The sequence below is a fragment of the Oncorhynchus kisutch genome, linkage group LG29 (assembly GCF_002021735.2).
Source record: "Oncorhynchus kisutch isolate 150728-3 linkage group LG29, Okis_V2, whole genome shotgun sequence".
Taxonomy (NCBI): domain Eukaryota; kingdom Metazoa; phylum Chordata; class Actinopteri; order Salmoniformes; family Salmonidae; genus Oncorhynchus; species Oncorhynchus kisutch.
In genome coordinates, this window is record NC_034202.2 from 32,141,244 (window position 1) to 32,168,764 (window position 27,521).

The 27,521-nt window shown below is 47.2% G+C and overlaps 1 protein-coding gene across 4 annotated transcripts in view; it reads left to right on the top strand.

Annotated features, from left to right (window-relative positions):
- The window catches only part of LOC109874418 (latent-transforming growth factor beta-binding protein 3-like), a 53,435-nt gene that overhangs the window by 23,072 nt on the left and 2,842 nt on the right, over positions 1-27,521 (top strand). The window contains exons 2-28 of one of the 4 annotated variants that reach the window (XM_020466305.2): positions 7,303-7,584; positions 9,989-10,152; positions 10,266-10,371; positions 13,811-13,900; positions 14,823-14,939; positions 16,307-16,468; positions 16,597-16,701; positions 16,971-16,984; positions 17,362-17,422; positions 17,579-17,665; positions 17,807-17,935; positions 18,122-18,253; positions 18,361-18,489; positions 18,875-18,994; positions 20,509-20,631; positions 20,814-20,936; positions 21,093-21,212; positions 21,804-21,932; positions 22,142-22,312; positions 22,677-22,760; positions 22,895-23,023; positions 23,595-23,732; positions 23,856-23,996; positions 25,377-25,505; positions 26,590-26,751; positions 26,892-26,981; positions 27,236-27,367. In XM_020466305.2, the coding sequence (XP_020321894.2) occupies positions 7,303-7,584; positions 9,989-10,152; positions 10,266-10,371; positions 13,811-13,900; positions 14,823-14,939; positions 16,307-16,468; positions 16,597-16,701; positions 16,971-16,984; positions 17,362-17,422; positions 17,579-17,665; positions 17,807-17,935; positions 18,122-18,253; positions 18,361-18,489; positions 18,875-18,994; positions 20,509-20,631; positions 20,814-20,936; positions 21,093-21,212; positions 21,804-21,932; positions 22,142-22,312; positions 22,677-22,760; positions 22,895-23,023; positions 23,595-23,732; positions 23,856-23,996; positions 25,377-25,505; positions 26,590-26,751; positions 26,892-26,981; positions 27,236-27,367 (3,369 nt within the window). The remainder of the gene's footprint in view (positions 1-7,302; positions 7,585-9,988; positions 10,153-10,265; positions 10,372-13,810; positions 13,901-14,822; positions 14,940-16,306; positions 16,469-16,596; positions 16,702-16,970; positions 16,985-17,361; positions 17,423-17,578; positions 17,666-17,806; positions 17,936-18,121; positions 18,254-18,360; positions 18,490-18,874; positions 18,995-20,508; positions 20,632-20,813; positions 20,937-21,092; positions 21,213-21,803; positions 21,933-22,141; positions 22,313-22,676; positions 22,761-22,894; positions 23,024-23,594; positions 23,733-23,855; positions 23,997-25,376; positions 25,506-26,589; positions 26,752-26,891; positions 26,982-27,235; positions 27,368-27,521) is intronic. The other 3 variants (XM_020466307.2, XM_020466306.2, XM_020466309.2) reach the window with 3 other exon arrangements.

The following is a 27,521-nucleotide window of genomic DNA, read 5'->3' on the forward strand; positions in this document are numbered from 1 at the left end:
CGGTTCGTTATTGTGGGCTCGGTATTACGACATGTTATTGGAATATTTGAGTAAAGTTACTTGTGTTACTCATCTCTGATGTCCATTACAGACCATTACAGAATCACGCACCACAAAAATGGAGTCAGTAGGAGCAGACAACCCCCCTTGGGCGGTCGAGGAGCGCGTCCAGCAGCATGCGACCATGTTGCAATGTCTCTGCACCGCCATGGATCGTGTGCTGCAGACGATGGACCAATACAACAGGCACCACTGTTCACCCCTCCTTCACCCGGTCCCAGTGGGATTCGGCTCGCACACCCGAGGGAGTATGATGGGACGGATGCCAGTTGCCAGGGGTTCCTACTCCAGCTGGAACTCTACCTGGCGACCGTCCACCCGGCTCCTTCGGGACGTCAGAGCATGTCTGCCCTCGTCTCCTGTCTCTCAGGGAAAGCCCTGGAGTGGGCCAACGCCGAATGGAGGGAAGGAGAAGCGGTGTTGGACCATTATGGGTTTCATAATTCAGGGATGCAGTGGAACACATGTTATCATGACTGGATCATAACAGTGTCACGACTTCCCCTGAAGTCAGTCCCTCTCCCTGTTCGGAAGTCTGTTCCATCTGAGGCAGGGGACGAGGAGCGCACAGGAGTTCGCCTTGGACTTCCGGACCCTGGCCGCCAGCGCAGGATGGAGCGACAGGGCCCTGATCAATCACTACCAGTGCAGTCTGCGCGAGGACGTCTGTCGGGGGTTGGCCTGCAGGGACACCACTCTCACGTTTAACCAGCTGGTGGACCTGTACATCCGGCTGGATAACCTGCTGGCTACCCGCGGACGTCAGGATTGGGGCCTGTCAGTTCCATCCCCCAGCACCACCGCTCCGACGACCTTGGAGCTGGGAGGTGCTGCGCTTAGGGCGACCGGAGGAGGGGCCGTTTCCTGTACCATCTGTGGCCGCAGAGGGCACACTGCTGGTCGGTGCTGGGGAGGTTCCTCTGGGAGTTGAGACGGGGCACTCTTGTGTCACCCCAGGTGATTCTGCACCAGGCTCACTCAGAGCCCCCTGTTGATCACATGTTTTTGTTTATACATTTTCCTGAGTTTTCCCCGCATTCCCAGCATAAATCGCTCGTAGATTCAGGCGCAGCTGGGAATTTTATTGACAGAGCATTTGCCCATAGTTTAGGGATCCCCATTGTTCCTGTGGACATGCCGTGCATTGACTATCGAGGTATCAACCAAATCACTGTGAGGTACAGCTACCCGCAGCCTCTCATAGCCAGTGCGATAGAGTCAATTGGATCTCAGGAGCGCTTACAACCTGGTGCGTATCCGGGAGGGGGACGAGTGGAAGACTACATTTAGCATCACCTCAGGGCACTATGAGTACCTCGTTAATGCCGTATGGGTTAATGAATGCTCCATTAGTCTTCCAGGCCTTTGTAGATTAGATTTTCCGGGACCTGCACGGGCAGGGTGTAGTGGTATATATCGACGACATTCGGATATACTCCTCTGCACGCGCCGAGCATGTGTCCCTGGTGTGCAGGGGGCTTGGTCGACTGTTGGAGCATGACCTGTACGTCAAGGCTGAGAAATGTCTGTTCTTCCAACAGTCCGTCTCCTTCTTAGGGTACCGCATTTCCACTTCAGGGGTGCAGATGGAGAGTGACTGCATTTCAGCAGTGAGTAATTGGCCAACTCCCACCACAGTAAAGGAAGTGCAGCGGTTTCTAGGGTTTGCCAACTACTACCGGAGGTTTATCTAGGGCTTTGGTCAGGTAGCGGCTTCCATTACCTCACTGCTGAAGGTGGGACCAGTGCGACTGCAGTGGTCGGCTGAGGCGGACAGGGCTTTTGGTCACCTGAGGGCTCTGTTTACCTCGGCTCCCGTGCTGGCTCATCCAGATCCCTCTTTGGAGTTCATAGTGGAGGTGGATGCATCCGATGCTGGGATAGGAGCCGTGCTCTCTCAACGCTCGGGTACACCACCACAGCTCAGCCCCTGTGCTTTCTTTTCGAAGAAGCTCAACCTGGCGGAGCGAAACTATGATGTGGGGGATCGGGAGCTGTTGGCTGTTGTCAAGGCTCTGAAGGCGTGGAGACATTGGCTTGAGGGGTCTAAACACCCTTTTCTCATCTGGACTGACCACCGCAATCTGGAGTACATCCATGCAGCGAGGAGACTGATCCCTCGCCAGGCAAGGTGGGCCATGTTCTTTACCCTTTTTGTTTTCACCCTGTCTTACAGACCAGGTTCCCAGACCGCTAAGGCAGACGCACTGTCCCGGATGTATGACACAGAGGAGCGGTCCATAGATCACACTCCCATACTTCCGGCCTCGTGCCTGGTGGAACCGGGGGTGTGGGAGCTGGACACGGACATCGAGCGGGCGTTACGTACAGAGCCCACTCCCCTCCAGTGTCCAGCTGGGCGTCTGTACGTTCCGTCTGCCGTCCGCGACCGGTTGATCTATTGGGCCCACACGTCGCCCTCCTCTGGTCATCCTGGCATCGGTCGGACAGTGCATCTTAGTGGGAAGTACTGGTGGTCCACCTTGGCCAAGGACATGAGGGTTTGTGTTTCCTCCTGCTCGGTGTTCACCCAGTGCAAGGTCCCTAGGCACCTGCCCAGAGGGAAGTTACAGCCCTTACCCGTTCCACAACAGCTGTGGTCGCACCTATCGGTGGACTTCCTCACGGATCTTCCTCCCTCACAGGGTAACACCATGATCCTGGTCGTTGTGGATCGGTTCTCTAAGTCCTGCCATCTCCTTCCTTTGCCCGGTCTCCCTACGGCTCTACAGACTGCGGAGGCTCTGTTCACACACGTCTTCTGGCACTACGGGGTGCCTGAGGATATAGTGTCTGATCGAGGTCCCCAGTTCACGTCAATGGTCTGGAGGGAGTTCATGGAATATTTGGGGGTCTCGTCAGCCTTACCTCTGATTTTCACCCCGAGAGTAACGGGCAGGTGGAGAGAGTAAGCCAGGATGTGGGTAGGTTTCTGCAGTCTTATTGCCAGGACCGGCCGGGGGAGTTGGCGGCCACTCCTCCACTAACCTCTCCTCCTTCCAGTGAGTACTGGGGTATCAGCCGGTTCTGGCACCTTGGCATTAGAGCCAGATCGAGGCTCCTGCGGTGGACGACTGGTTTAAGCGCTCGGAGGAGACCTGGGACTCCGCTCATGTGCACCTGCAACGGGCCGTGAGGCGTCAGAAGGTGAGCGCCGACCGCCACCGCAGTGAGGCCTGGTGTTCGCACCGGGAGACCGGGTCTGGCTCTTGACCCGAAACATGCCCCTCCGCCTGTCCTGCTGTAAGCTGGGCCCGCGGTTTGTGGGTCCTGAGGAGACTGAACGAGGTTTGCTACAGGTTAGAGCTTCCCCCCGATTACCGTATTAACCTCTCGTTCCATGTGTCTCTCCTCAGACCGGTGGTGGCTGGTCCACTTCAGGAGTCTGAGGTGCGAGAGGTTCCTCCACCCCCTCTGGACATCGAGGGGGCCCCGGCGTATGCTTTGTGAGCCATACTGGACTCGAGGTGTCGGGCGAGGTGCTTTCAGTATCTCGTAGAGTGGGAGGGGTACGGTCCAGAGGAGAGATGCTGGGTGCCGGTGGAGGACGTTTTGGACCCTTCGTTGCACCGTCTCCACCGTGTTCCACCGTCTCCATCCGGATCGCCCTGCGCCTCGCCCTCCGGGTCGTCCCAGAGGTCGGTGTCGACACACTGCTGGAGCCACGTGTCAAGGTTCCGCCGAAGTCGGTCCCTCTCCTTGTTCGGGCGGCGTTCAGCGGTCGACGTCACCGGCCTTCTAGCCATCGCCGATCCACTTTTCATTTTCCATTTGTTTTGTCTTTGTTTACACACCTGTTTTCAATTCCCCAATTACATGTTCATTATTTAACCCTCTGTTTTCCCCATGGTTTTTGTGCGTGATTGTTTTATGTATGTTCGGTCCGTTATTGTGGGCTCGGTATTATGACATGTTATTGGAATATTTGAGTAAAGTTACTTGTGTTACTCATCTCTGCTGTCCTGCGCCTGACTCCTCTGCACCAGCTACACTCAGACCATTACAAACAGTCCCACATCGTCTCACTCACTCAGACAGTCTGCAGAAAGCATTAACTGCCCTGGGTTGGTTTAGATAGACGAAGCAGATGTGGGAGAGAGTCTAGTTTAAACCCCTCCTGTATACTGTAAGGGGACCAGTTTGAGTCCTGGCCTCCTGATCCATTCAGTGTGGTGTAGACTGATTAGTGGACTTGGAGGTCCACTCTCTCTACCTGATTAGTTACTGTATTTGGTGAGTCACCAGTCCTCCACCCAACTACTGTAGCTAATCTGTGGGGAAGGGAATACCATTCCAAATACAAGCACACATCAAGAGATGTGCTTGAAATGGCAGACAGCCCTGTGCTGCAGTGCCTGTTACTTCTAAACATCAAAAATAATGATTCGTTCACCTGATTTTTTTTAACCACCGTGAAGTACAGTCTGCTTAATGGCAGGTGCACAACATTTTCTTGGAGACAAAAATACATGTTGATGTACCGATACCTAAGGGCTGTGTTATTTTTTCAAAGGAGCCCTTCCTTGCTGTTTGTCATGGAGGGACCTAAGTATTGCTTGAGTGTGTGTGTGTGTGTGTGTGTGTGTGTGTGTGTGTGTGTGTGTGTGTGTGTGTGTGTGTGTGTGTGTGTGTGTGTGTGTGTGTGTGTGTGTGTGTGTGTGTGTGTGTGTATGTGTGTGTCAGAGGGTCTACTCTGAGACCGGCCTTCTCCCCAAGCCTTACCAGACTTTTCCTATGTTGTCTCTCCAGTCTCTGTGGGTTTTAGTTGTGGGTTTGGATGGAGGTTACACCCCTGTCTTTCTTTCTCTCTCTCTTTCTCTTTCTTCCCAATAGTATCTTGTATTTGTATTTATTATGGATCATTAGCTGCTGCCTTGCTCTTCCTGGGGTCCAGCAAAATTAAGGCAGTTATACATTTGAAAAACATTACAACACATTCACAACAGATTTCACAACATGTTAAGTGTGTGCCCTCAGGCCTCTACTCTACCACATATCTATAATACAAAATCCATGTGTACATGTGTGTATAGTCCGTATGTTATTGTGTGTTTGTCTGCATGTGTCTATGTTTGTGTTGCTTTACAGACCCTGCTGTTCCATAACGTGTATTTTATCTGTTTTTTAAATTTAATTTTACTGCTTTGATCAGTTACTTGATATGGAATAGAGTTCCATGTAGTCAAGGCTTTATGTAGTATTGTGGAATAGAGTTCCATGTAGTCAAGGCTTTATGTAGTATTGTGGAATAGAGTTCCATGTAGTCAAGGCTTTATGTAGTATGGTGGAATAGAGTTCCATGTAGTCAAGGCTTTATGTAGTATTGTGGAATAGAGTTCCATGTAGTCAAGGCTTTATGTAGTATTGTGGAATAGAGTTCCATGTAGTCAAGGCTTTATGTAGTATTGTGGAATAGAGTTCCATGTAGTCAAGGCTTTATGTAGTATTGTGCGCCTCCCATAGTCTCTCTCTCTCTCTCTCGCTCTCTCTCTTTCCAGCTTTCTATACTGAGACAAAAAGTCAGCCAGACACACATCTGGAGAGCTCTGCTCTCCACTCTCCCTTTTAGGGAAGTCCTTCTCCAGCTGGATTACTCTCCATGTTTCCCCTGCTATCTGTGAGCCTCCCCAGTAACCGACTGCTGCATGTAGCACACTTTTAGAGAAGTCCTTCTCCAGCTGGATTACTCTCCATGTTTTCCCTGCTATCTGTGAGCCTCCCCAGTAACCGACTGCTGCATGTAGCTGCCTGCTCTGGGTTAAAGACCACTGTCACGGGTAATTATGGTGCAGGCTGCGTCAGAACAGCCCACCCCGCTGCACATTTAAACATTAGAGGGATTTCTCCAGTTGCTATTTTCCTTGACTTTCATAAATTTCCCCGTTGTGTTTGAGGGCATCTAGTCCCGTTATTACACAGCGGCCTAGACTCCGAGGCAGTCCAGGCCTAATTGCTCCAGTGTGTGGAGCTTTGCTCTGCCGGGCGGGTAACACGAACAGGCCTCCTCTCAACCACTGGGTGTGTCCCCGTCAGACATGATGAGCCGTATCTCTCTCTCTGCCTGCCTGCCCAGGAACTCATGCTGCCTGCATCCCTGTGATTCTGTTATGTTAGACTGCAGGATAAGACATCCAAACAACTGAGCTTCAGCTTCTGATTTCTTTCATGAACACAACAAGGGACATAGAGAAATTACAACATTTTGGGAATGATAAATTGTAAAAATGTCAATTTGTTACTGTTAATATTATTTAGTGCAATTTGTGGTATGTCTATTCTAATATGTGCATTATTAATGCACCAGTCTTCACCATTAATTCTGCTGATGGTCTCAGTCTGGTGTGTACTCTGCCCCCACTGTTTCATCTGATTGTCCTTTAGGGAGAAAAGGAGCTGCTTGAAAAGTAAACACAAAGGGAAACCTACCAGGCAGTGTATATGGCATAGCAGGGCTCCTGTGGTTTCAAGTGTTTTCCATAAACCAGGAAAAAGCGGTCATTCGTATCAATATTCAGCTCTGCCCTAACCTAGCGCAGCAGGCGTATGAGATACGCCTGAAACTACATCCCCTAAATCAGGGTCATTCAAATCTTACCCTACGAGGTCTCCGGAGACTGCTGGTTTTAAGCTCATCCTGATAATTAATTGCATACACCTGGTGTTCCAGGCCTAATTCAGTCCCTGATTAGAGGGGAACAATTAAAAAATGCTTTGAGGTCCAGAGTTGAGTTTGAAGGCCCTACATACTGGGCTTGATGAGGAGAAGAAAAAAACATGTTGGGGGAGGTGGTCTTCTGCACTTTTCAACCAATCGAGTAAATGTGGAGGAGGAGTTAAGATGGAGTGTCGCCTTGTTAACGGCTTAGTGGAATTTAGTGGAAAACCGGAACATCTAGCTCTCAACTTTTGCTCTCTGCTGCTGATTGGCTGAGGCAGTTTATTTGCGAATGGAGCTGATGTGATTTGACCGTGGCATTTAGTCCCGAAATCCAAAGTGACTCATACCGGAAGCTGCAGACATCAGGGTTTTGTTTTGGATCTATGTTCCTGCTATTGTAGAAGTCCCAACTGTTCCCTGTTTAAAATAATGCTCCAAATGAAAAAGGGCTGACATTACATGATGTTGATGGATGATGTTTAACATGTGCTCTGTTTCTCCTTTCCTATACTACTCATGGCTTGGTGATGCGTTTGAGATTTTGTTCAATAGCAACACCTTTTTCTCTCTTCCTGTCTTTCTAGTTGTGTGTCCACTGACCTGTATGAATGGAGGGGTGTGCAGCTCGCGGACCCACTGCCTGTGCCCGCCAGGTTTCACTGGTCGGCTGTGCCAGTTCCCGCTACGGCAGATGCCCGAGGCCCAGGCGGCGCGGGGCAACAAGCAGCCCGTATACACCCTGTCGGTGCTGTCAGACGGCCAGAGCCAGGTAGAGCAGGCGGCCATGGGGCGACCACAGCTGACACAGACCCACTCTGTGTTCACCCTGCCCCTGGCACAGGGGGCAGGTCACCACTCATCAGAAGGTACCCATCATGTCAAACTGTTGTCACTGAAACCACAGCCACATTTCTGTATATTTTAATTCCTGTGCCCATATATAGTGGCAAGAAAAAGAATGTGAACCCTTTGTTTTAATAACAGAAATAACCTCAACCAACCATTTTCTGTAGTTGCGGATCAGAACGGCACAACGGTCAGGAGGAATTTTGGACCGTTCCTCTTTACAAAACTGTTTCAGTTCAGCAATATTCTGAGATGTCTGGTGTGAACCACTCTCTTGAGGTCATGCCACAGCATCTCAATCGGGTTGAGGTCAGGACTCGGCCTTTCCAAAAAACATATTTTTTTCTGTTGAAGCCATTCTGTTGTTGATTCACTTCTGTGTTTTGTGTCGTTGTTCTGTTGCATCACCCAACGTCTGTTGAGCTTCAATTGGCAGACAGATAGCCTTACATTCTCTTGCAAAATGTCTTGATAAACTTGGGAATTCATTTTTACGTCGATGATAGCAAGCTGTCCAGGCCCTGAGGCAGCAAAGCAGCTCCAAACCATGATGCTCCCTTCACCATACTTTACAGTTGGGATGAGGTTTAGATGTTGGTGTGCTGTGCCTTTTTTTCTCCACACATAGTGTTGTGTGTTCCTTCCAAACAACTCAACTTTAGTTTCATCTGTCCACAGAATATTTTGCCATCTGGAACATCCAGATGCTCTTTTGCGAACTTCAGACGTGCAGCAATGTTGTTTTTGGACAGCAGTGGATTCTTCCGTGGTGTTCTCCCATGAACACCATTATTGTTTAGTGTTTGACGTATCATACACTCATCAACAGAGATGTTAGCATGTTCCATTGTCTTTAGCTAACACTCTAAGATTATTCTTAACCTCATTGAGCATTCTGCACTGTGCTCTTGCAGTCATCTTTGCAGGACGGCCACTCCTAGGGAGAGTAGCAACCGTGCTTAACTTTTTCCATTTATAGACAATGTGTCTTACCGTGGACACCATGTGCTTCAGTGTAGCAGTACCCCTCTCCCTGAGATACTTTTCTAACCCTTTCCAGCTTTATGCAAGTCATCAATTCATCATCTTGGGTCTTCTGAGATCTCTTTTGTTCGAGGCATGGTTCGCATCAGGCAATGCTTCTTGTGAATAGCAAACAAAAATGTTGTGAGTGTTTTTTATAGGGCAGGCAGCTCTAACCAACATCTCCAATCTCATCTCAATGATTGTACTTCAGGTTAGCTGACTCCTGACTCCAGCTGACTCCAATGACTTTGGAGAAGTCATTAGCCTAGGGTGTAATGTCCTTCATTAAATGAAGACCAAGGTGCAGCGTGGTAGACGTACATTTTCTTTAATTTTAAAGGTTCCACCAAAAACACATGCAACACATACAACACACAAAGACAAGATCACACAACAGAAGGTGGGAAAAAGGGCTGCCTAAGTATGATCCCCAATCAGAGACAACGATACACAATTGCCTCTGATTGGGAACCATACTCGGCCAACAAAGAAATATAAACATAGATTTCCCACCCTAGTCACATCCTGACCTACCAAATAGAGAATTTAAAGGATCTCTAAGGTCAGGGTGTGGCAGTACCCCCCCCCCCCCCCCCCCCCCCAAAGGTGCGGACTCCCGGCCGCAAACCTGAACCTATAGGGGAGGGTCCGGGCGGGCATCTACCCTCGGTGGCGGCTCCGGTTCGGGATGTAGCCCCCGCTCCCTACGCTGATCACTCCGCTTCTGTGGAACCGGACCGTGGATCGTCGCCGGAGGCTCTGAACTGGGAACCCCTGGTGGAGGCTCTGGACGGCAGCTCGTCGCTGAAGACTCTGGACTGCAGGTCGTCGCTGGAGGCTCTGGACTGCAGATTGTCTCTGGAGGCTCTGGACGGCAGCTCATCGCTGAAGACTCTGGACTGCAGGTCGTCGCTGGAGGCTCTGGACTGCAGATTGTCTCTGGAGGCTCTGGACTGCATACCGCCGCTGGAGGCACTGGACTGCAGATTGTCGCTGGAGGCTCTGGACTACAGACCGTCGCTGGAGACTCTGGACTGCAGATCGTCGCTGGAGGCTCTGGACTACAGACCGTCGCTGGAGGGCATGACATAGGGGTTCACATACATTTTCCAATGTACACTGTGAATGTTTAAATGATGTGTTCAATATAGACAAGAAAAATACAATAACTTGTGTGCTATAAGTTAAGCAGACTGTGCTTGTCTGTTGTTGTGACTTAGATGAAGATCAAATTTTATGATCAATTTATGCAGAAATCCAGATAATTCCAAAGGGCTCACATACTTTTTCTTGCCACTGTAGAAGTTTATTCTGGGTGACATTATATAGAACTGTAGTTATATTCATGTTATCTCCCATGTGTCCCCCCCCCCCCCCTCATTGTCACTCTCTTTTCAGTGCAGTTTAATGTGCGTGTCCACCATACACACGACACGTCCGTTGTCATCCGTCCTCTCGACCAATCTAATTCCAAGCCCCCTCATAAAACTGTGACACGCTTGACCCCTCAGACGCAGAAACCCAGGGGGCGGTGCTTCCAGGAGACCACACCCAAACAAGCTGTGAGTTACACCGCCCATCAACACAGTGATTAACACATCACATTCAATAAATGTATTGTGGTTTTTTCAAATGCCATTTTGTGCATTTCCCTCTCTCACACCATGTGCTTCAGTGTAGCAGTACCCCTCTCCCTGTACTGACCAATCAGGAGGACTGCTGTGGAAGTGTGGGGAACTCCTGGGGACAAAACAAATGTTATAAATGTCCCAAGCTACCATGTGAGTACCAAATGCCTCAGAATGGACTTCTTGCTTAAGTGTGTGTGTGTGTGTGTGTGTGTGTGTGTGTGTGTGTGTGTGTGTGTGTGTGTGTGTGTGTGTGTGTGTGTGTGTGTGTGTGTGTGTGTGTGTGTGTGTGTGTGTGTGTGTGCGCGTGTGCGCGTGCGCGTGCGCGTGTGTGTGCGTCCTTTCTGTGTGCGTCCTTTTCTGCCATTCTTTAATTTGTGATCTTCTGTCCTACATCTCTAACTGTATATCTGCCATGTATCTTGAGTTTGAGTTTATTTGTATTTTTACAGGGACAGTGCACATTAATCAACATTTCAGTAAAAGTGCCGGTTTTAGCCAACCGGCTAATTTTCAACCGCAGTCCCTGGGCAGGTTATTAAAAACAATTACAATATAGACAATAGCAACATAGAACAAGCAAGACATAGCAACATAGGACAAGCAAGACATAGCATACAGACAGAGCAACATAGGACAAGCAAGACGTAGCATACAGACAGAGCAGCATAAAACAAAAAGCAGCAAGACAAAATTCATAAAAGCAACAAAGTGTTTCCACACCTCACAAGCTACAGACAACAGACAACATGGAGAGTGGCAACACACAGCTAGGGACCATGTTCACAAATCTGATTGACCTTTAGCCATGTCTTCAAGCATTTTGTGAAAGTGTGATATGTGGTGCAGTTATGTGTGTCTGATGGCAGTGTATTCCAGACATGGGAAGCTCTCACAGAGAATGCAGATTTACTAAAGGTGCTTTTCCTTAGGGGAACTATACAGTCACCTCTCATGGCAGACCTTGTGGATCTGCTGCCATATGTCTGGGTTTTCTGTTTAACAAAAATATTGAGTGGAGGGGGAGCCAGGCCATTGAGGATCTTGAATACAAGACATGCGTCGGTGTATTGCACAAGATTTTCCCAACTCAAGAGCTCATGCTTTCTAAGGATGTGACAATGATGATGGCTATTGGGCTTCCTATCAAGCACTTTGAGAGCCTGTTTGTAGACAGACTGAATAGGTTTTAATGTTGTACAGCAAGCTTGGGCCCAACTAGTCAAGCAGTATGTTAAGTGGGGGAGTATCATAGATTTGAAGTACAGTTTTGCTACCTCTGTAGTCAAACAATTTTGTATAAATAGGAAATTAGCTAGGTTGAATTTGGTTATTTGAATTACCCTTTTCACATGCTTTTTAAAAGAGAGGTTGGAATCAAGTATGATGCCAAGGTACTTAAAATCGGATACCACCTGGAGCTTCTCCCCTGACACATAGACATCTGGCTCAGTAGCATCTGTTGCCCTCTTTGTGAAGAACATGCAAACAGTTTTTTTCACATTGAGATGCAAACACGAGTCACTTTGTAACCTGGACCATTACAGTAGTGAGTTCTTGTGCAGCTTGTTGTTTGCTCTTTGCATGCACATATATCACTGTATCATCTGCATACATTTGAACTTCAGACCCAGTACAGACAGAAGGCAGATCATTAATGTACAGGCTGAACAGGAGGGGCCCCAGTATTGACCCTTGGGGCACGCCCACATCATAGCTACGAGTGGGCGACAGCTCATTGCTCACTCTGACACACTGAGTTCTGCCTTCAAGGTATGATTTCATCCATCTCAAGGCATCAGGGGAAAAGTTGAACTTGGACAATTTTGTGATGAGAATCTCATGGTTAACAGTATCAAAAGCCTTCCTTAGGTCCAGAAAGGACCTTGAATCTTGATTATTATCTGTCAATGTGTGATAACTGACTTTCCATTGTTTATAATCTGGGCATTAAGTCATTTGTTCACCGAGCAAAAAGCGTTAAGCGTCCCCACAAATCATTCATTCCCAGCTCATGTCATTTTTTCCCTGTGTTAACACAATAAATGTATGTGTATGTCTGTGTTTTTATAAGTGTGTGTGTGAGCTCAAGTGAGAGAGAGAAGGAGAGAAAGGGAGAGAGAGAGAGAGAGAGAAAGTGAGAGCGAGAGAGAGAGGAAGAGAGAGAGAGAGAGAGAGAGAGAGAAAGAGTGAGCGAGAGAGTGGGGGAGAGAGAGGGAGAGAGGGGGAGAGAGAGAGGGGGAATAGAGAGAGAGAGGGGGAAGAGAGAGAGAGAGGGAGAGAGAGAGAGGTAGAGAGAGAGAGAGGGAGAGAGGGGGGGGGAGAGAGGGAGAGAGAGAAAGGGAGAGAGAGAGAGGGGGGAAGAGAGAGAGAGAGAGAGGAGAGAGAGAGAGAGGGGGGGGAAGAGAGAGAGAGGGAGAGGGAGAGGGCGAGAGAGAGAAGTACCCTGTAGTTACGTGTCTTCCCATGTGCCAGGCCAGTGGAATACTGTCATCAAATTTCCGAAGATTGAATTTCAAGCTGCGCCCCACAAATCTTGTCCACTTCATTTTTCTATTACTCCATTCCTCAGTTGTGAGTCAGACTAAGAAACCTTTGTAAGAAAATTATAGTTCTGGTTATTCTTTGAATTTGGGGCAGTGGGATCCCTGTCTGGCTTCTCGTCTATTTTCTAGTAACGTTGTAGGAACGTTGTATTGTTTGTATCACACAGCTTCTGTGAATGAACAGACAAAGGGGAGAAGCGGAAAATATGATTCTGGGCCTTTCTTAGGAAGCATTGAACTTTTTCAAGTTGTACTTTTTTTAAAAGGTATTCTGGGGGAAATGTTCCCACAGTTTTCTTGACATATTTCTGCCTGGTGGAAAATGCACTCATCGATCACTGTTTTCTATATTCTTCTATCTTCATTTGATTCCTTTCTCTTTATTCATCTCTATTTCCCAGATGAGGTGGAGTTTGGTGTGGTTGTTTTACCCCTCTTTTGTTTTCCTCCTCGTAGTACTCCTTGGTTCTCTTGCTCAGACTTGGGATTCCCAGAATCCAGAGTAGGCTGGCAGGAGGAGCTATAGGAGGACGGGCTCATTGTAGTGGCTCAAATTGAACGAATGGAACGAGAGCAAACACATCAAACATATGGAAACCACATTTATTCCATTCCAGCCATTACAATGAGCCTGTCCTCCTATAGCTCCTCCCACCAGCCTCCTCTGCCGTAATCTCTCAAATCTAGGCTCTGATCAATCATTTGTCCCATGGAATTACACACACTTACTGTCATGTTGCCTATGTTGACACTGTGTCCAGACAAAACCAGGAATAGCTGAATGAGCTAGCTGCTTAGTGTATGACTAACTGGAAAAAATGATCTCAGACCCTACTCCTATTAGAAACAGAGTAGGAGAGTTCTGACGTAGGATGATGCCATTACTGGATTAGTCTTTGTTCTCAGATTTCTAGAATGTTCTACCCAGTGTTTGATGAATAGTATTTATTTTTGTTGATGAGCTCTGTGTAGTGTGTCTCCTTCCCCTCGCATTCCTACATTTTGTCCTTCCTTTTTTCACCCCCCATTTCCTGCTTTACCCTCAGATGCTGGAGTGAAGCTGCAGACCATCATAGAGGACTATGGTTCCACCTGCCCTCTGGGCTACAAGAGACTCAACAGCACCCACTGTCAAGGTAACATGAACAAAGTTTTGTTTGGTACACATTTGGTATGAGTGTAAATCTTTGCCCATGTCCTATAGCTACTGCTTCTCTGACAAGCCAATCCTCACTTTCTCTTTCACTCTCTCTCCCCCCACTCTCTCTCCCCCCACTCTGTCCCCCAATCCCCCCCCCACTCTCTCTCCCCCCACTCTGTCCCCTACTCTCTCTCCCCCCATTCTCTCTTCCCTCACTCTGTCCCCCACTCTCTCTGTCCCCACTCTGTCCCCCCTCACTCTGTCCCCCACTCTCTCTCCCCGCACTCTCTCTCCCCCCACTCTCTCTCCCCTCACTCTGTCCCCCACTCTCTCTCCCCCCACTCTGTCCCCCACTCTCTCTCCCCCTACGCTGTCCCCCACTCTCTCTTCCCTCACTCTGTCCCCCACTCTCTCTTCCCTCACTCTGTCCCCCACTCTCTCTCCCCCCACTCTGTCCCCCACTCTCTCTCCCCGCACTCTCTCCCCCCATTCTCTCTCCCCTCACTCTGTCCCCACTCTCTCTCCCCCCACTCTGTCCCCTACTCTCTCTCCCCCCATTCTCTCTTCCCTCACTCTGTCCCCCACTCTCTCTGTCCCCACTCTGTCCCCCCTCACTCTGTCCCCCACTCTCTCTCCCCGCACTCTCTCTCCCCCCACTCTCTCTCCCCTCACTCTGTCCCCCACTCTCTCTCCCCCCACTCTGTCCCCCACTCTCTCTCCCCCTACGCTGTCCCCCACTCTCTCTCCCCCCACTCTCTCTCCTCTCACTCTGTCCCCCACTCTCTCTCCCCCCACTCTGTCCCCCACTCTCTCTCCCCGCACTCTCTCCCCCCATTCTCTCTCCCCTCACTCTGTCCCCACTGTCTCTCCCCCCACTCTGTCCCCCACTCTCGTTTTCTTTGCCACTCACCTGTAAGACATCAACGAGTGCACCATGCAGGGGGTGTGTCAGAACGGGGACTGCCTGAACACCCAGGGTAGTTTCCTGTGTGCCTGTAAGCCTGGCTTCACCCTGGACAGGACCAGATGTGTGGGTGAGACTCAGAACCTTTTCCAGACAGACCTGGGCCCAGATTCACAAAACACTTCTTATGCAAAACCTGAAGAAGCTTCCTAAGAAAAAAACTAAGAAGTTCATCAATGCAATTCCTCCAACATTTCTTAATAATTCATGATTTTCTGATGAAATTCTCAAATATGCACTTTAGCTTGTATCGGGAATTAAGGTAAGACCCAGATGCAGACTGTCAAAGTAAAAATGTTTATTATATCAACAGGGGCAGGCAACGACAGGTCAAGGCAGGCAGGGGTCGATAATACAGAGTATAGGGGCAAAGATACAGGACGGCAGGCAGGCTCAGGGTCAGAACAGGCAGAGTAGTCGGGCAGGGGGCTCAGAGATAGGACAGGCAAGGGTCAAAACCAGGGTGGCGAGTTAAGAGAGACTGGGACAAAGCAGGAGCTGAGAAAAACGCGTGGTGACTTGACAAAAAAGACAAACTGGCAACGGACAAACAGAGAACACAGGTATAAATACACAGGGGATAATGGGGAAGATGGGCGACACCTGGAGGGGGTGGAGACAATCACAAGGACAGGTGAAACAGATCAGTGTATGACAGCTAGCTATCTAGCTAGCAATGGCAATCACGTTAGCATATTTCGTCCCGAGATTATTGTTCTAAAACATGTTCTTGGGTTTAAAATGTTCCGATTAAGTTAAAAAACATTAGCATATTCTCTCACTGCCCTGAGTTTAAGACAATGGTTTAGTTGTCTTGGGATTCATATTTTTTTCAAGAACAAATTCAATAACTTTATTTTCAAGAATCTAACTTTTTTATTTGTTTTGCGTAAGGAGAAACATAAGAAATAATGCAAGAACATTTCCAAGAACCTTTAAGAGGAACAGCAACTTTGCTTAACTTTCTTCATAAGTCTATAGTTAAGGAAAAAACATTTTCTTAAGGTTTTGTGAATCTGTGCCCTGCCCAACACAGGACTCTGCATTCACTAAGCACAGACATGTCATTTTCAGTAGCAGCAGCCCTATTCACTTTATTCTCCTGTCTCCTCTCCTCCCATCTGGGGCTGGTTTAGAGACTGTGAGGTGTTAAATTGTTTTTTTTATTTGTTGGCAATCGAGAGGCTGAAATGTGTTTCACATCCACAAAGCTGTCACCAAAGCAGACAGCTTTGATGTCCCAATATTTTGCTTGTATGTTTTTACAGATCCATTATTTCCATGATTTAAAATGCCACTCATCTGAAATGATAGAAATTGCATATGATTTTACTCTCAATAAATAGCACTACACCGATTTACGTCTTTTGTCAGCCTAAAGTCTTAGCTCAGACCTCTGTTGGGTTTTGCTCTGTTCTGATTGGTCCTGGCTGTCAGAATCTCCATCTCCGGTGGAGCAGGCTCAGTGTTTCCTCATGGCAACGGATGCGGGTCGCTGTGAGCACGCCCTACCCACCCGCCTGTCCCAGGAGATGTGCTGCTGCACCGTGGGCAAGGCATGGGGCTCCAGCTGTGAGAGGTGTCCCCAAGACGGCACAGGTCAGTAGAATGCAAGAGGAGGAGAGCGGGGTACATTTTCCAATATTTGACAGGTGATATGCTGTATGATTAGTGCTCATCGGATCCCCTGTTTTTCCTTCTCTTGTCTTCTCTCCCTGGTCCCCCAGCCTCCTTCAGCAAGATCTGTCCAGCAGGGAAGGGCTACTTCCTCCACAGTGTCCGGGAGACGGTGGCGTTCCCTCCTCAGATCCACACCAGCCTGGAGCAGGAGGGTGAGTACGTCACCGTGGCTTTCCCAAGGCGTAGATGAAGGCTTGGCACGATTACCTTTGCCTGCCTGCCAACAGATGTACTACATTCTGGAGTCTCTTAGTCACTTAGAAAGATGATATTGCTAAGCTTGTGAGAGCATTCTGTCAGGTTATTGGGGATGCCTTCATATTATTGTTATTTAATAGTTCCTACAATTCATAATCAGTGAATTACAATTCGTAATTATTCTGCATTTTGACCTGTTTTTCTCTGTGGGTTCTCTTTTCAGAAGTCAAGCCCCCGGTAAGAATCTATTTTCCTTTAGACACCAGTCATTGTGTGAGAGACTGTGTATGTGCAGCTCCTCTTACATTTGACGTTCTTGTCCAGAGCACTTACAGTAGTGAGGGCATACATTTTCGTAGGGGCGCAACTTTGGTTTTAGAAGTGGGGGGGGGGGCATATTTTTTACTTTTATCCAGTTGGATAAACACTCCAAACAGCCTACCCGACCGCTCTGAGGCTTCCGCATGGTCCTAAAGCAAACCATTGCCTCGTTTTGTATCACATTCCAGTGATAAAACTGGAGGGAACAAAAATGCAATTTCAGAATGTCCACCGTGAAAGTTGTGTCCCCTGCATTTTCATACTGGCCTGTGTCTCTATGTCCTGTCCTGTAGGAGGAGCCTCCAGAGATGACCACACCCATGCAGCTCTCCACCCATGCCCCCCGCGGCCCCGGTACGCCCTCTCATTCCTTTAGTCTTTATTTCACATGAATTCATCCAGAAAGTCCTGTTGAGGTCAAGAGAGACCTTTTACTAGGAAAGCCTGATGATATTCAGGGAGACATGGGGCATTGAGTGGGTCTGTGTGTTTCTCTGGTTGATCCTACAGAGATCGTCACAAAGCCCACCCCTCCACCCATCATCAGGTTGAACCCAGACAGTGACCCCCTGGAGGTGGCACAGACGCAGGTCTCACGTGAGTTCCACTACACAGTCCAATCAAAACGACCATCTCATGTTCACATTAAGAGCTGCAACGTTGTCGTCTCCATGATGGGATGCACAGTCCAGAGATCAACCGTCTTATGTAGATTGATGTGTGCCCCCCTCCCCACAGCAGAGACAGACGAGTGCAGGCTGAACAGAAACCTCTGTGGCCATGGGGAGTGTGTCAACGTGCACACTGGCTACAAGTGTGAGTGCTACGCTGGCTACCGGCTCCACCCTCAGAGGAACGCCTGTGTGGGTGAGTCAAGGGACTGACAGAGACATGTCCAAAATAATGGGAGGTATTTACTGGGCAAAATATTTTGACCAGAGCCATATAACAAACCATATATCAGAATAGTTTCATTGAACTTGCATGTCAATTCTCAAAAGGAGTTGTAATTGTCCCAATTCCCTAAACCTCCAAGTTACCCCTCTCTACCAGATGATGATGAGTGTGATGCTGAGCCATGTGGCCATGGAAGAGGCATCTGCATCAACACAGAAGGCTCCTACCGCTGCCGTTGTCTCCATGGCTACAAGCTCTTGGTGTATCATGGGAAACTCAGATGTCTAGGTGAGTGGTGTGTGGGTTTATATGTTTTCTGTTCTCTGTTTCTCCCTGTCTTGTCTTTACATTGTCACTTGTGATTTCTCATTAGTGTGTTTTGGACTTATCTTTAGATGTGAATGAGTGCTCCAAGCCGGACGTCTGTGGGCAGGGGGGTCAGTGTGTTAACCTGCCAGGGTCTTACAAGTGTGATTGTCACAAAGGCTTCAGGAGCAAGTCCCAACGCCAGCCAGCCTGTGAAGGTATACACTGACTGCTGCTGTCCTCGTTTCTCTATTCATAGGGTGTTTGTCTCTACACTTGTGTGTGTTCTATGTGTACGTACACTGAGTGCATAAAACATTAAGAATGCTCATTCCATGACATAGACCGACCAGGTGAATCCAGGTGAAAGCTATGGTCCCTTATTGATGTCAGTTGTTAAATCTACTTCAATCAGTGTAGATGAAGGGGAGGAGACATGTAAAATAAGGATTTTTAAGCCTTGGGTCAGCGTCCATGTGGAATGCTTTTTACACCTTGTAGTTTATGCCCCGACGAATTGAGGCTGTTCTGTGGTCATAAAGGCGGGGGGGGTTTATGTGTTTATGAATGGCTGTGTTTGTCTGGTGTATTCTCTTGTCTCAGATATAAATGAGTGTCTGGACCCCAGCAGCTGTCCCAATGAGCAGTGTGAGAACACTCCGGGCTCCTATGAGTGTGTTCCCTGCTTCTCTGGTCACCAGGCCCAGGGTGGTGTCTGCTACGGTGAGACCTACGTCTTCATACACATGGATAAACACATACTAAAGAGAACACACACACCAATCAACTCCCTTCGTTACCTTTAACTGTCTATCTCGCTGTTGTTCTAAGGTTTCTAACTATCATTACGTTTGGTGATGTATTGCCACCTAGTGGCCATGTCACCGTAGTCGGCGTTACTGAATGGTGAATAGGATAGTCTTATGGAAAAACTATGAAGGCCAGTCAAATCAGAAAGTAGAATACTGATTCTGAAAATTTAATATGTTGATCTTCCCCAGTGTGTTTTGTCTGAACCATGACATGGAAGCTATTCACTATTCAGAGCTGTGTGATGTAGAGAATGGTCTTGATCAGTCATAGTCAGTAAATCAGCCAGAGGGAGTCTGACCCAGACACACAGCAGCAGGCAGGATTCCAACGGGCACCAAGCGAACCCAGTCAGTCAGGGCTGTGTAGAGCTGGTGTTCCTCTGACGGTGTTTCTATCAGCCATACTCCACCCCTACCTCCTGCAATCTGCAACCAATTGTTTATATAAACACTAGATGACTGATAGGGATCACTGTGCTGAAGCCACCATGCTCCCATCTTGATACCCCCACCATTGTAAAAAATATTTAGGAAGCTATATAAATGCATGCATTAATGTCTACATTCTTTTTTTGGTCACATTTATTATATTCCAGACACCTTGATGCATACGTTTAAATTATATTATGTGAGCTAAACATACAAATACAAAATGAAAGAATAAATAAAGCATTTCCTACAGTTTCATATCAGTTTTAGATGACTAATGTTACTGTCCCCACTACAACAACCAAAATACTTAAATACATGTCATTTTGTCCTTGAAACATTTCATGTAAATACTGTAGAATTCCATGAATTCCTGTGGTGGACTGTTCCTACTGGGGAGTGCCAATATGGCTGACCGATGGCTTCAAAGTCTCTCAATGATCAACACATAGCATCAATAATCTAGGGTTTATATACAATAAGTATACCAAACATTAGAAACACCTTCCTAATAGTGAGTCGTCGTCTCCACCCCCCCACACTTTTGCACTCAGAACAGCCTCAATTCATCAGTGCATGGACTCAACAAGGTGTCAAAATCATTTCACAGGGATGCTGGCCCATGTTGACTCCAAGGATTCTCACAGTTGTGTCAAGTTGTCTGATGTCCTTTTGGTGGTGGACCTTTCTTGATACACACGGGAAACTGTTGAGCGTGAAAAACCCAGCAGCGTTGCAGTTCTTGACACAAACCGATGCGTCTGGCACCTACTACCATACCCTGTTCAAAAGCACTTAAATCTTTTGTCTTGCCCATTCACCCTCTGAATGGCACACATACACAATCCATGTCTCAATTGTCTCAAGGTTTAAAATGACCTGTCTCCTCCCCTTCAGCTATATTGATTTAAGTGGATTTAACAAGTCACATCAATGAGGGATGTGTTGTATACTCAGTGTAAATCACTGCCTGCAACCCCTCTACCTTTCCACTAGATGTCAATGAGTGCCAGAAGCGCGGGGTGTGTCCCAACGGGCGCTGTGAGAACCTGCCAGGAACCTACCGCTGCCTCTGTAATGAAGGCTTCCTCCCAGCTGCAGACAGCCAAGGCTGCAGAGGTCAGTGTACTCATTAACATTGAGTAGAATATCTCTTAGTTCTACACACACACCATTATATGCTTGCAGACTTGCAGTGGTATAGTGTTTACCACTATTTCTTCATAATATTGAACAAAGAAAACCAATGGGTGTACAGGTTTTATTGACAGACTGCATGTGTCTCCTTCTCTCCCCTCCAGACATTGACGAGTGTGAGGATGAAAGACTGTGTGCCAACGGGCGCTGTGTCAACACAGAAGGCTCCTTCCAGTGCCAGTGCTACCCAGGATACCAGCGCACTCAGGAGGGCAGCCATTGTGAAGGCAGGAACTACTTCCTATGAATCACATCACTATAGCTTCATGGACATGTTAACAATGTTTTTACACTACTAGTGAAGTATGAGTAACATGTCCACTGTATAGAGCTGGTGATCAAACACACAGTTGCCGTTTGATTGTGGTCTTCTCCTCCCTCAGATATAAATGAATGTGAGCGTCCCTCTAACTGCCAGAGGGGGCGCTGTATCAACAGCATGGGCTCCTATCGCTGTGAATGTCAGAAGGGCTACATGCTTGTCGGAGGGAGGCGGTGCCAAGGTCAGTCAGTCTCCGCCCTCTCTATGAGTTCAGGGAAATAAAATATGTACTGTCAACCAACTTGGCAGTGGAGCTCTGTAATTATTTGAAATGATCATAAGTCAAGCTTAAAGGGCCAATGCAGTCGTTTTTATTTCCATATCAAATCATTTCTGGGTAACAATTAAGTACCTTACTGTGATTGTTTTAAATTCTTGAGAGCAATTTCTCAAGCAATAATTTTGAGAGTGGTTTAAGTGGGGAGGGGGAACCTGGCATTTAGCTGTTATTAGCAGAGAGGTTTTGGACACCACTTTCTTATTGGTCTATTAACTAATTTACTGCATGGTGATGTCACCATGGAAGGCCAAAAGTCCCTCCCACCAAAACAGGCTGATATTTCATGCAGTCTTTTCAAACAGCTCTTACACTAAAAGGGCATTATCATTATTTTCACAATTTCACAGTATTATTCAAACCTCCTATTGTGAAAATATTTATGAAACACAGAAAAATTATGTTTTTGACTGCACTGGGCCTTTAATGGAAGTCATGATGATAGTAACACATTCTCCTTCCCTCTCTCTCTCTCCCTTCCACCCACCCACGCAGACATGGATGAGTGTGCGATAGACAGGGGTCTGTGCCAGCCTCATGGTGTGTGTGAGAACAGACAGGGCTCCTATGTGTGTGTGTGCAAAGACGGCTTCATTCTGTCTGAGGACAAGCACAGCTGTGAGGGTAAGATTACTGATATCCTCTCAGCCCTCTCTCTATATAGCTGTATTCTGCATGCAAACACACACACACACACACACACACACACACACACACACACACACACACACACACACACACACACACACACACACACACACACACACACACACACACACACACACACACACACACACACACCAATCTATTTCCTGTCTTCCCTCTCCATCCAGAGATTGAGGTGGACATGGAGGATAAGAAGGAGTGTTACCTGAACCTGGATGACACAGTGTTCTGTGACAGTGTCCTGGCCACCAACGTCACCAAGCAGGAGTGCTGCTGCTCCATTGGCGTGGGCTGGGGGGACCACTGTGAGATCTACCCCTGCCCCGTCTACCACTCATGTACGTACCTCAGGCCCAACAACATCAATTCAAATCAAATTGTATTGGTCGCATACACATGTTTAGCAGATGTTATTGCCGGTGTAGCGAAATGCTTGTGTTTCTAGCAACAAGAGTGCACTAATATCTAACAAGTAATATCTAACAATTTCACAACAATACACACAATACACACAAATCTAAAGTAGAGGAATAGAATTAAGAATATATAAATAAAGAATATAAATAAATATATACATACACACACACAATAGTCTACCAAGCCTCTGACCCATCAGGTGGGCTGGGTATCTGTTCAGTTAATTGCACTGTTCAATGCCACTCTAAAGTACTAAAGTAAGCTGGTTGTTTTTCCTCCAACCAGCTGAGTTCCATTCCCTGTGTCCGGTGGGCCGAGGTTTCTACCAGGAGGAGGGAGTAACTGATTACGGCCTGTCTGTCCATATTGGTGAGTAGCTACACAACCTCAGCCCAACCACGGTAGGTTTTCTGTTGTCAGATTTACAGCATTCATTTACATGGCAGGATTTGTTTTCAGGAGTTTGTTTGTGTTGAGATCGTTGCTCCTGTTTCCTGTTACAGATATCGATGAGTGTGTGCTCTTCTCCAATGAGATCTGTAAGGAGGGCCGCTGTATGAACACACAGCCTGGCTATGAATGTTACTGCCAACAGGGCTTCTATTACGACAGCAACCTACTGGAGTGCATTGGTAACTACTGAGCCCCACCTCACTCAGGCCTGCACCAAAACACACCGATGTATTATTACACGTTATAAACTGGGTGGTTCGAGCCTTGAATGTTGATTGGCTGACAGCCGTGGTATATGAAACCGTATACCACGGGTATGACAAAACATGTATTTTTACTGCTCTAATTACATTGGTTACCAGTTTATAATAGCAATAAGGGATTTCAGGTGTTTGTGTTATATAGCCAATATACCACGGCTAAGCACTGTATCCAGGCACTCCGCATTGCGTTGTGTCTTAGCTGCGGTATATTCGCCGTATACCACACCCCCTCGGACATTATTGCTTAATTAATACACATCAGATGATCCCATTTAGTCACAGATTCTGTATGTTAATGTCTCCTCAGATGAACCCATTTAGTCACAGATCCTGTACGTTAATGTCTCCTCAGATGATCCCATTTAGTCACAGATCCTGTATGTTAATGTCTCCTCAGATGAACCCATTTAGTCACAGATCCTGTACGTTAATGTCTCCTCAGATGATCCCATTTAGTCACAGATCCTGTATGTTAATGTCTCCTCAGATGTGAATGAGTGCCACGATGAGTCTCTGTGTACCAACGGTCAGTGTAAGAACACCAGAGGCTCCTTCTACTGTACCTGTAACTCTCCCTGGACCCCAGATGCTTCCAATAAGAAGTGTGTCATTCCCACTGTGGCAGGTGAGGTCTGGCTAGAGGCCCTCTACTGTACATGCTGTATCCACACACACAGGGAGGTACAGGCCAGGCCAGGCCAGAGAGGAGGACGTGTGTTAAGTCAGCAGTGGGTTTTTGTTGCTGCAGGTGTGGATGAGTGCCAGGATCCATTGAACTGTAAGAGTGGCCACTGTGTGGACACCCCTGGGTCCTACTACTGCATCTGCTCTCCCCCCTGGATCCTGGCCACTGACCGCAACAGCTGTGTGACCTTAGAGGAGCAGGCTGGTGAGTGGAGGAGAGGAGACTAAGAGGGGAGGAGGTGGGCTCAGGATTCTCAGGATGGATGATTTGGAGGTGGTGGTGTGAGGTGGCTGGGTAGTGTAGTTCACAGTGGGTTGGTTCTCAGTGGTGAATCTCTGTGTATGGGCGAGGAAGGATGAATGAGAGAATGTTTTTTAATGTTAGTTCCGGTCTAACACTACTAATCAGCCAGGCCTGCCCCTCCAGCCTCACACGCTCTTACATTCACATACCTCATATCTGTCACATAGATAAGTGGTTCACCAGCTGGACACCTGGGGTTCGCGGAGGCACTGCAGGGCGTCCATGGACAGATTTTTAAAAACTTAAACTGATTTGTCCAAGGGGTCTGTGGAAGAAGTTTGGAAAGTGCAATGCAAACTAATATTTTGTATCTATCATATACCCTCGGATGCACAACAGGGCCTGGGAAGCTCACAGGGATCCACAGTACTCACAAAAATCTAGTTTTTAAATAATTCTTGTATTCCCTAAAAATGTTGTTTTGAACATAAATGCACTGTCATTTAAGCTTTAAAACTGCAAAATTGTCTGTCTGCCCCATGTGGAAATGTGAAGAGTTGCAGGAAATTAGCTTTTAAACTGCAACATTTTCTCTCTGCCTATGGCAAAATGTGTAAAATTGCAGAAAATTTGCTTTAAAATGTTGTCGCCGATGCAAAGAGTGGTGCCTTTAAAATGTTGTCTCCGATGCAAAGAGTGGGGCCTTTAAAATGTTGTCGTCGATGCAAAGAGTGGGGCCTTTAAAATGTTGTCACCGATGCAAAGAGTGGTGCCTTTAAAATGTTGTCTCCGATGCAAAGAGTGGGGCCTTTAAAATGTTGTCTCCGATGCAAAGAGTGGGGCCTTTAAAATGTTGTCGTCGATGCAAAGAGTGGTGCCTTTAAAATGTTATTTCCCAGGGCCTGAGACTTGGTTAGTCTGGCCATGCACTGCAGCTGTCACAGTAAACTCCTTGTATGCTATTTTTATCGCACGCCAAAGTCAGAGTTGTGTTCTGCTTTTGTGGGGGGGTCCCTGATGAATTTTATATCACAAAATGGGTCCCTGGATCCAAAAGATTTGTCAACTCCTGACATACTGTAGATAGATAAGAAATAAATTCAAACACAACCCTGGTCCTATACTATGGCCACTGCTGGGCCGTGTTAATTGTGAAGATCCTCAACCCATCAATAGACACCCAAACACTCTGGTGCTCTCAGGAAGCAGTGTAACATAGTGATCTGCCAGCAGGCCTGTTCAACGTCACATCACATTAAGAGCTGGCCCCAGGCTGGGGTCTGTCCCTCCATCCGTAGGTTGTGTAACCCATGTCTGTGGTGTCTGTGGTGCCCCTTGCAGATATCAATGAGTGCCAGGACCCCTCGTACTGTAAGAATGGGAGGTGTGTGAACACGCCCGGCTCCTTTCACTGTATATGTACCCAGCCCCTCACCTTCAGCGCAGCGCTCAAACAGTGCGTCTATGACGGTGGGTATAACCAATCGGCACTCAACTCACCTGAGCCTAACCAATCAGTGCTCAGCTCACCTGAGTTTTGGCTTACCTGTACACCTGCCACTCCTGCTACTCTTTTAACTCCTCCCCCTTTGAGCCCCCGTTCCCCAATACTGACTCCATGCACAGGCTCAGCACTCCCCCTCTTGCTTGTTTCTATAGAAACACACTCTCAGTTTAGTGAGGGAGATCATGAGACTTGAGATGGTCAATGTGATCTCAGTTCTATAGGTCCAGTGTGATCCTGTTGCACATTTCTCAGTTTCCGTTTATGTGGTTGCCCCACTAAGCTTGCATAGTCACAGGAAAACACTTCATTACTTCATCCTTCATTGTGTGCATGTGCTTGTGCGTCTGAGACGCAGTGAGAGAGTATAAGTAAAATGGGAGAGTATAAGTAAAATGGGAGAGTACAAGTAAAATGGGAGAGTATAAGTAAAATGGGAGAGTATAAGTAAAATGGGAGAGTATAAGTAAAATGGGAGAGTATAAGTAAAAGTGATAGTGCTTGTGGAATTTTCTGCACCTTTCTCCAAAGCATTGTTTTTCCTTTTAACCAAACTGTTGACTGTTGCGATACATGTGATGCTGTAACACTTGGATATGATGTTGTGACATTACTCTTCCGATTGTGTTACTTTCTTTGCATATTCTTGTTGTAAAGTCTCACAAGTTTGTATTGACAATCCAGCTTTTACTTTATTGTGTCTGTGTGGTTTTTATGGGGCCATCCTTGTGTGTGATGTGTGACTGTAAATGAATGTCCAGAAGAGGGGTCTGGTATAGCACTGACCCCTACCACCTCAAGCTAGGCCTCATCACTTATTCATATCTATCTGCCGGCTATTAACATGCTGAGTAATGACTTGGTTAATCATAAAGGTCATTATAAGTGGCAGGATCTGGCCTGCTCTATAATGTAGAAGCAAAGATTGGCTTTTTGATTTGATGGAATAATCCTTAATATTTCTCTCTCTCTCTCTCTTTCTCTCTTGCTCTCTCTTGCTCTCTCTCTCTCTATCTGTCTCTCCCTTTCCCCCCTCTCTCCCTACCTTAGACCGCACGGCGGCCCATAAGGACGTGTGTTTCCTGCAGGTGGATGAGGATCTGATCTGCAGCCACCCCAGAAACGGCCCGGTGTTCACCTACTCTGAGTGCTGCTGTCACTATGGCCGTGGCTGGGGCCCTGAGTGTAGGACCTGCCCCCAAAGAAACTCGGGTGGGCACCAGCACTCAGTCATTATTTTACTGGTTTTTAGTGTCTAGTCTGCTGGTCATTACAGTTTTAGCCCGTATCAACATAAATAGTCTAATACTAATAACTTAATTAAGTTCATCTTAATTCTTCCTCTCGTTCAGTGATCTTTAACCGGCTGTGTGACATGCACTTGGAGACAGAGTCTGATGGTGAGGGAGATTTCCTGGCAGCTTTCGCCAACTACAACCCAGGTACTGGTAATGCCTGTAATATATTTTATTATTCTCTGAATTTGGTTATAAAATCACCTCAGAGCACAAAGTCTACCACTTGAATAACATTTTCTCTCCCTCTCTCCTGTATCTCTCTCTCTTTCTCTCTTTCTCTCTTTCTCTCTCTCTCTCTCTTTCTCTCTTTCTTTCTATCTCTCTGTCTCTCTCTGTCTCTCTTTCTTTCTCTATCTTTCGTTCTCTCTCTCTCGCGCTCTCTTTCTGTTTTGGCTCAGAAGGTGACAGTTCAGAAGAGGACTCAGATGAGTGTAGTTGTGCCAATGGCCGTTGTGTGCGTTCCTACTTGAGCACTATGTGTGATTGTAACACAGGTTTTAGACTGGACCACTCCCACACCCGCTGCACAGGTATGTTAACAACCCACATATTCTTCCTGGCTTGTCAATTGGATGCTTATGAATTCTGTGAACAGAAGTGTCTCTGTATAATTTGTAGCTGTTGTCCTTTGTTCAAGTGTTTTGACCGACAATGCCTGAAATCTAATTTAGAATTTAAAGGAAC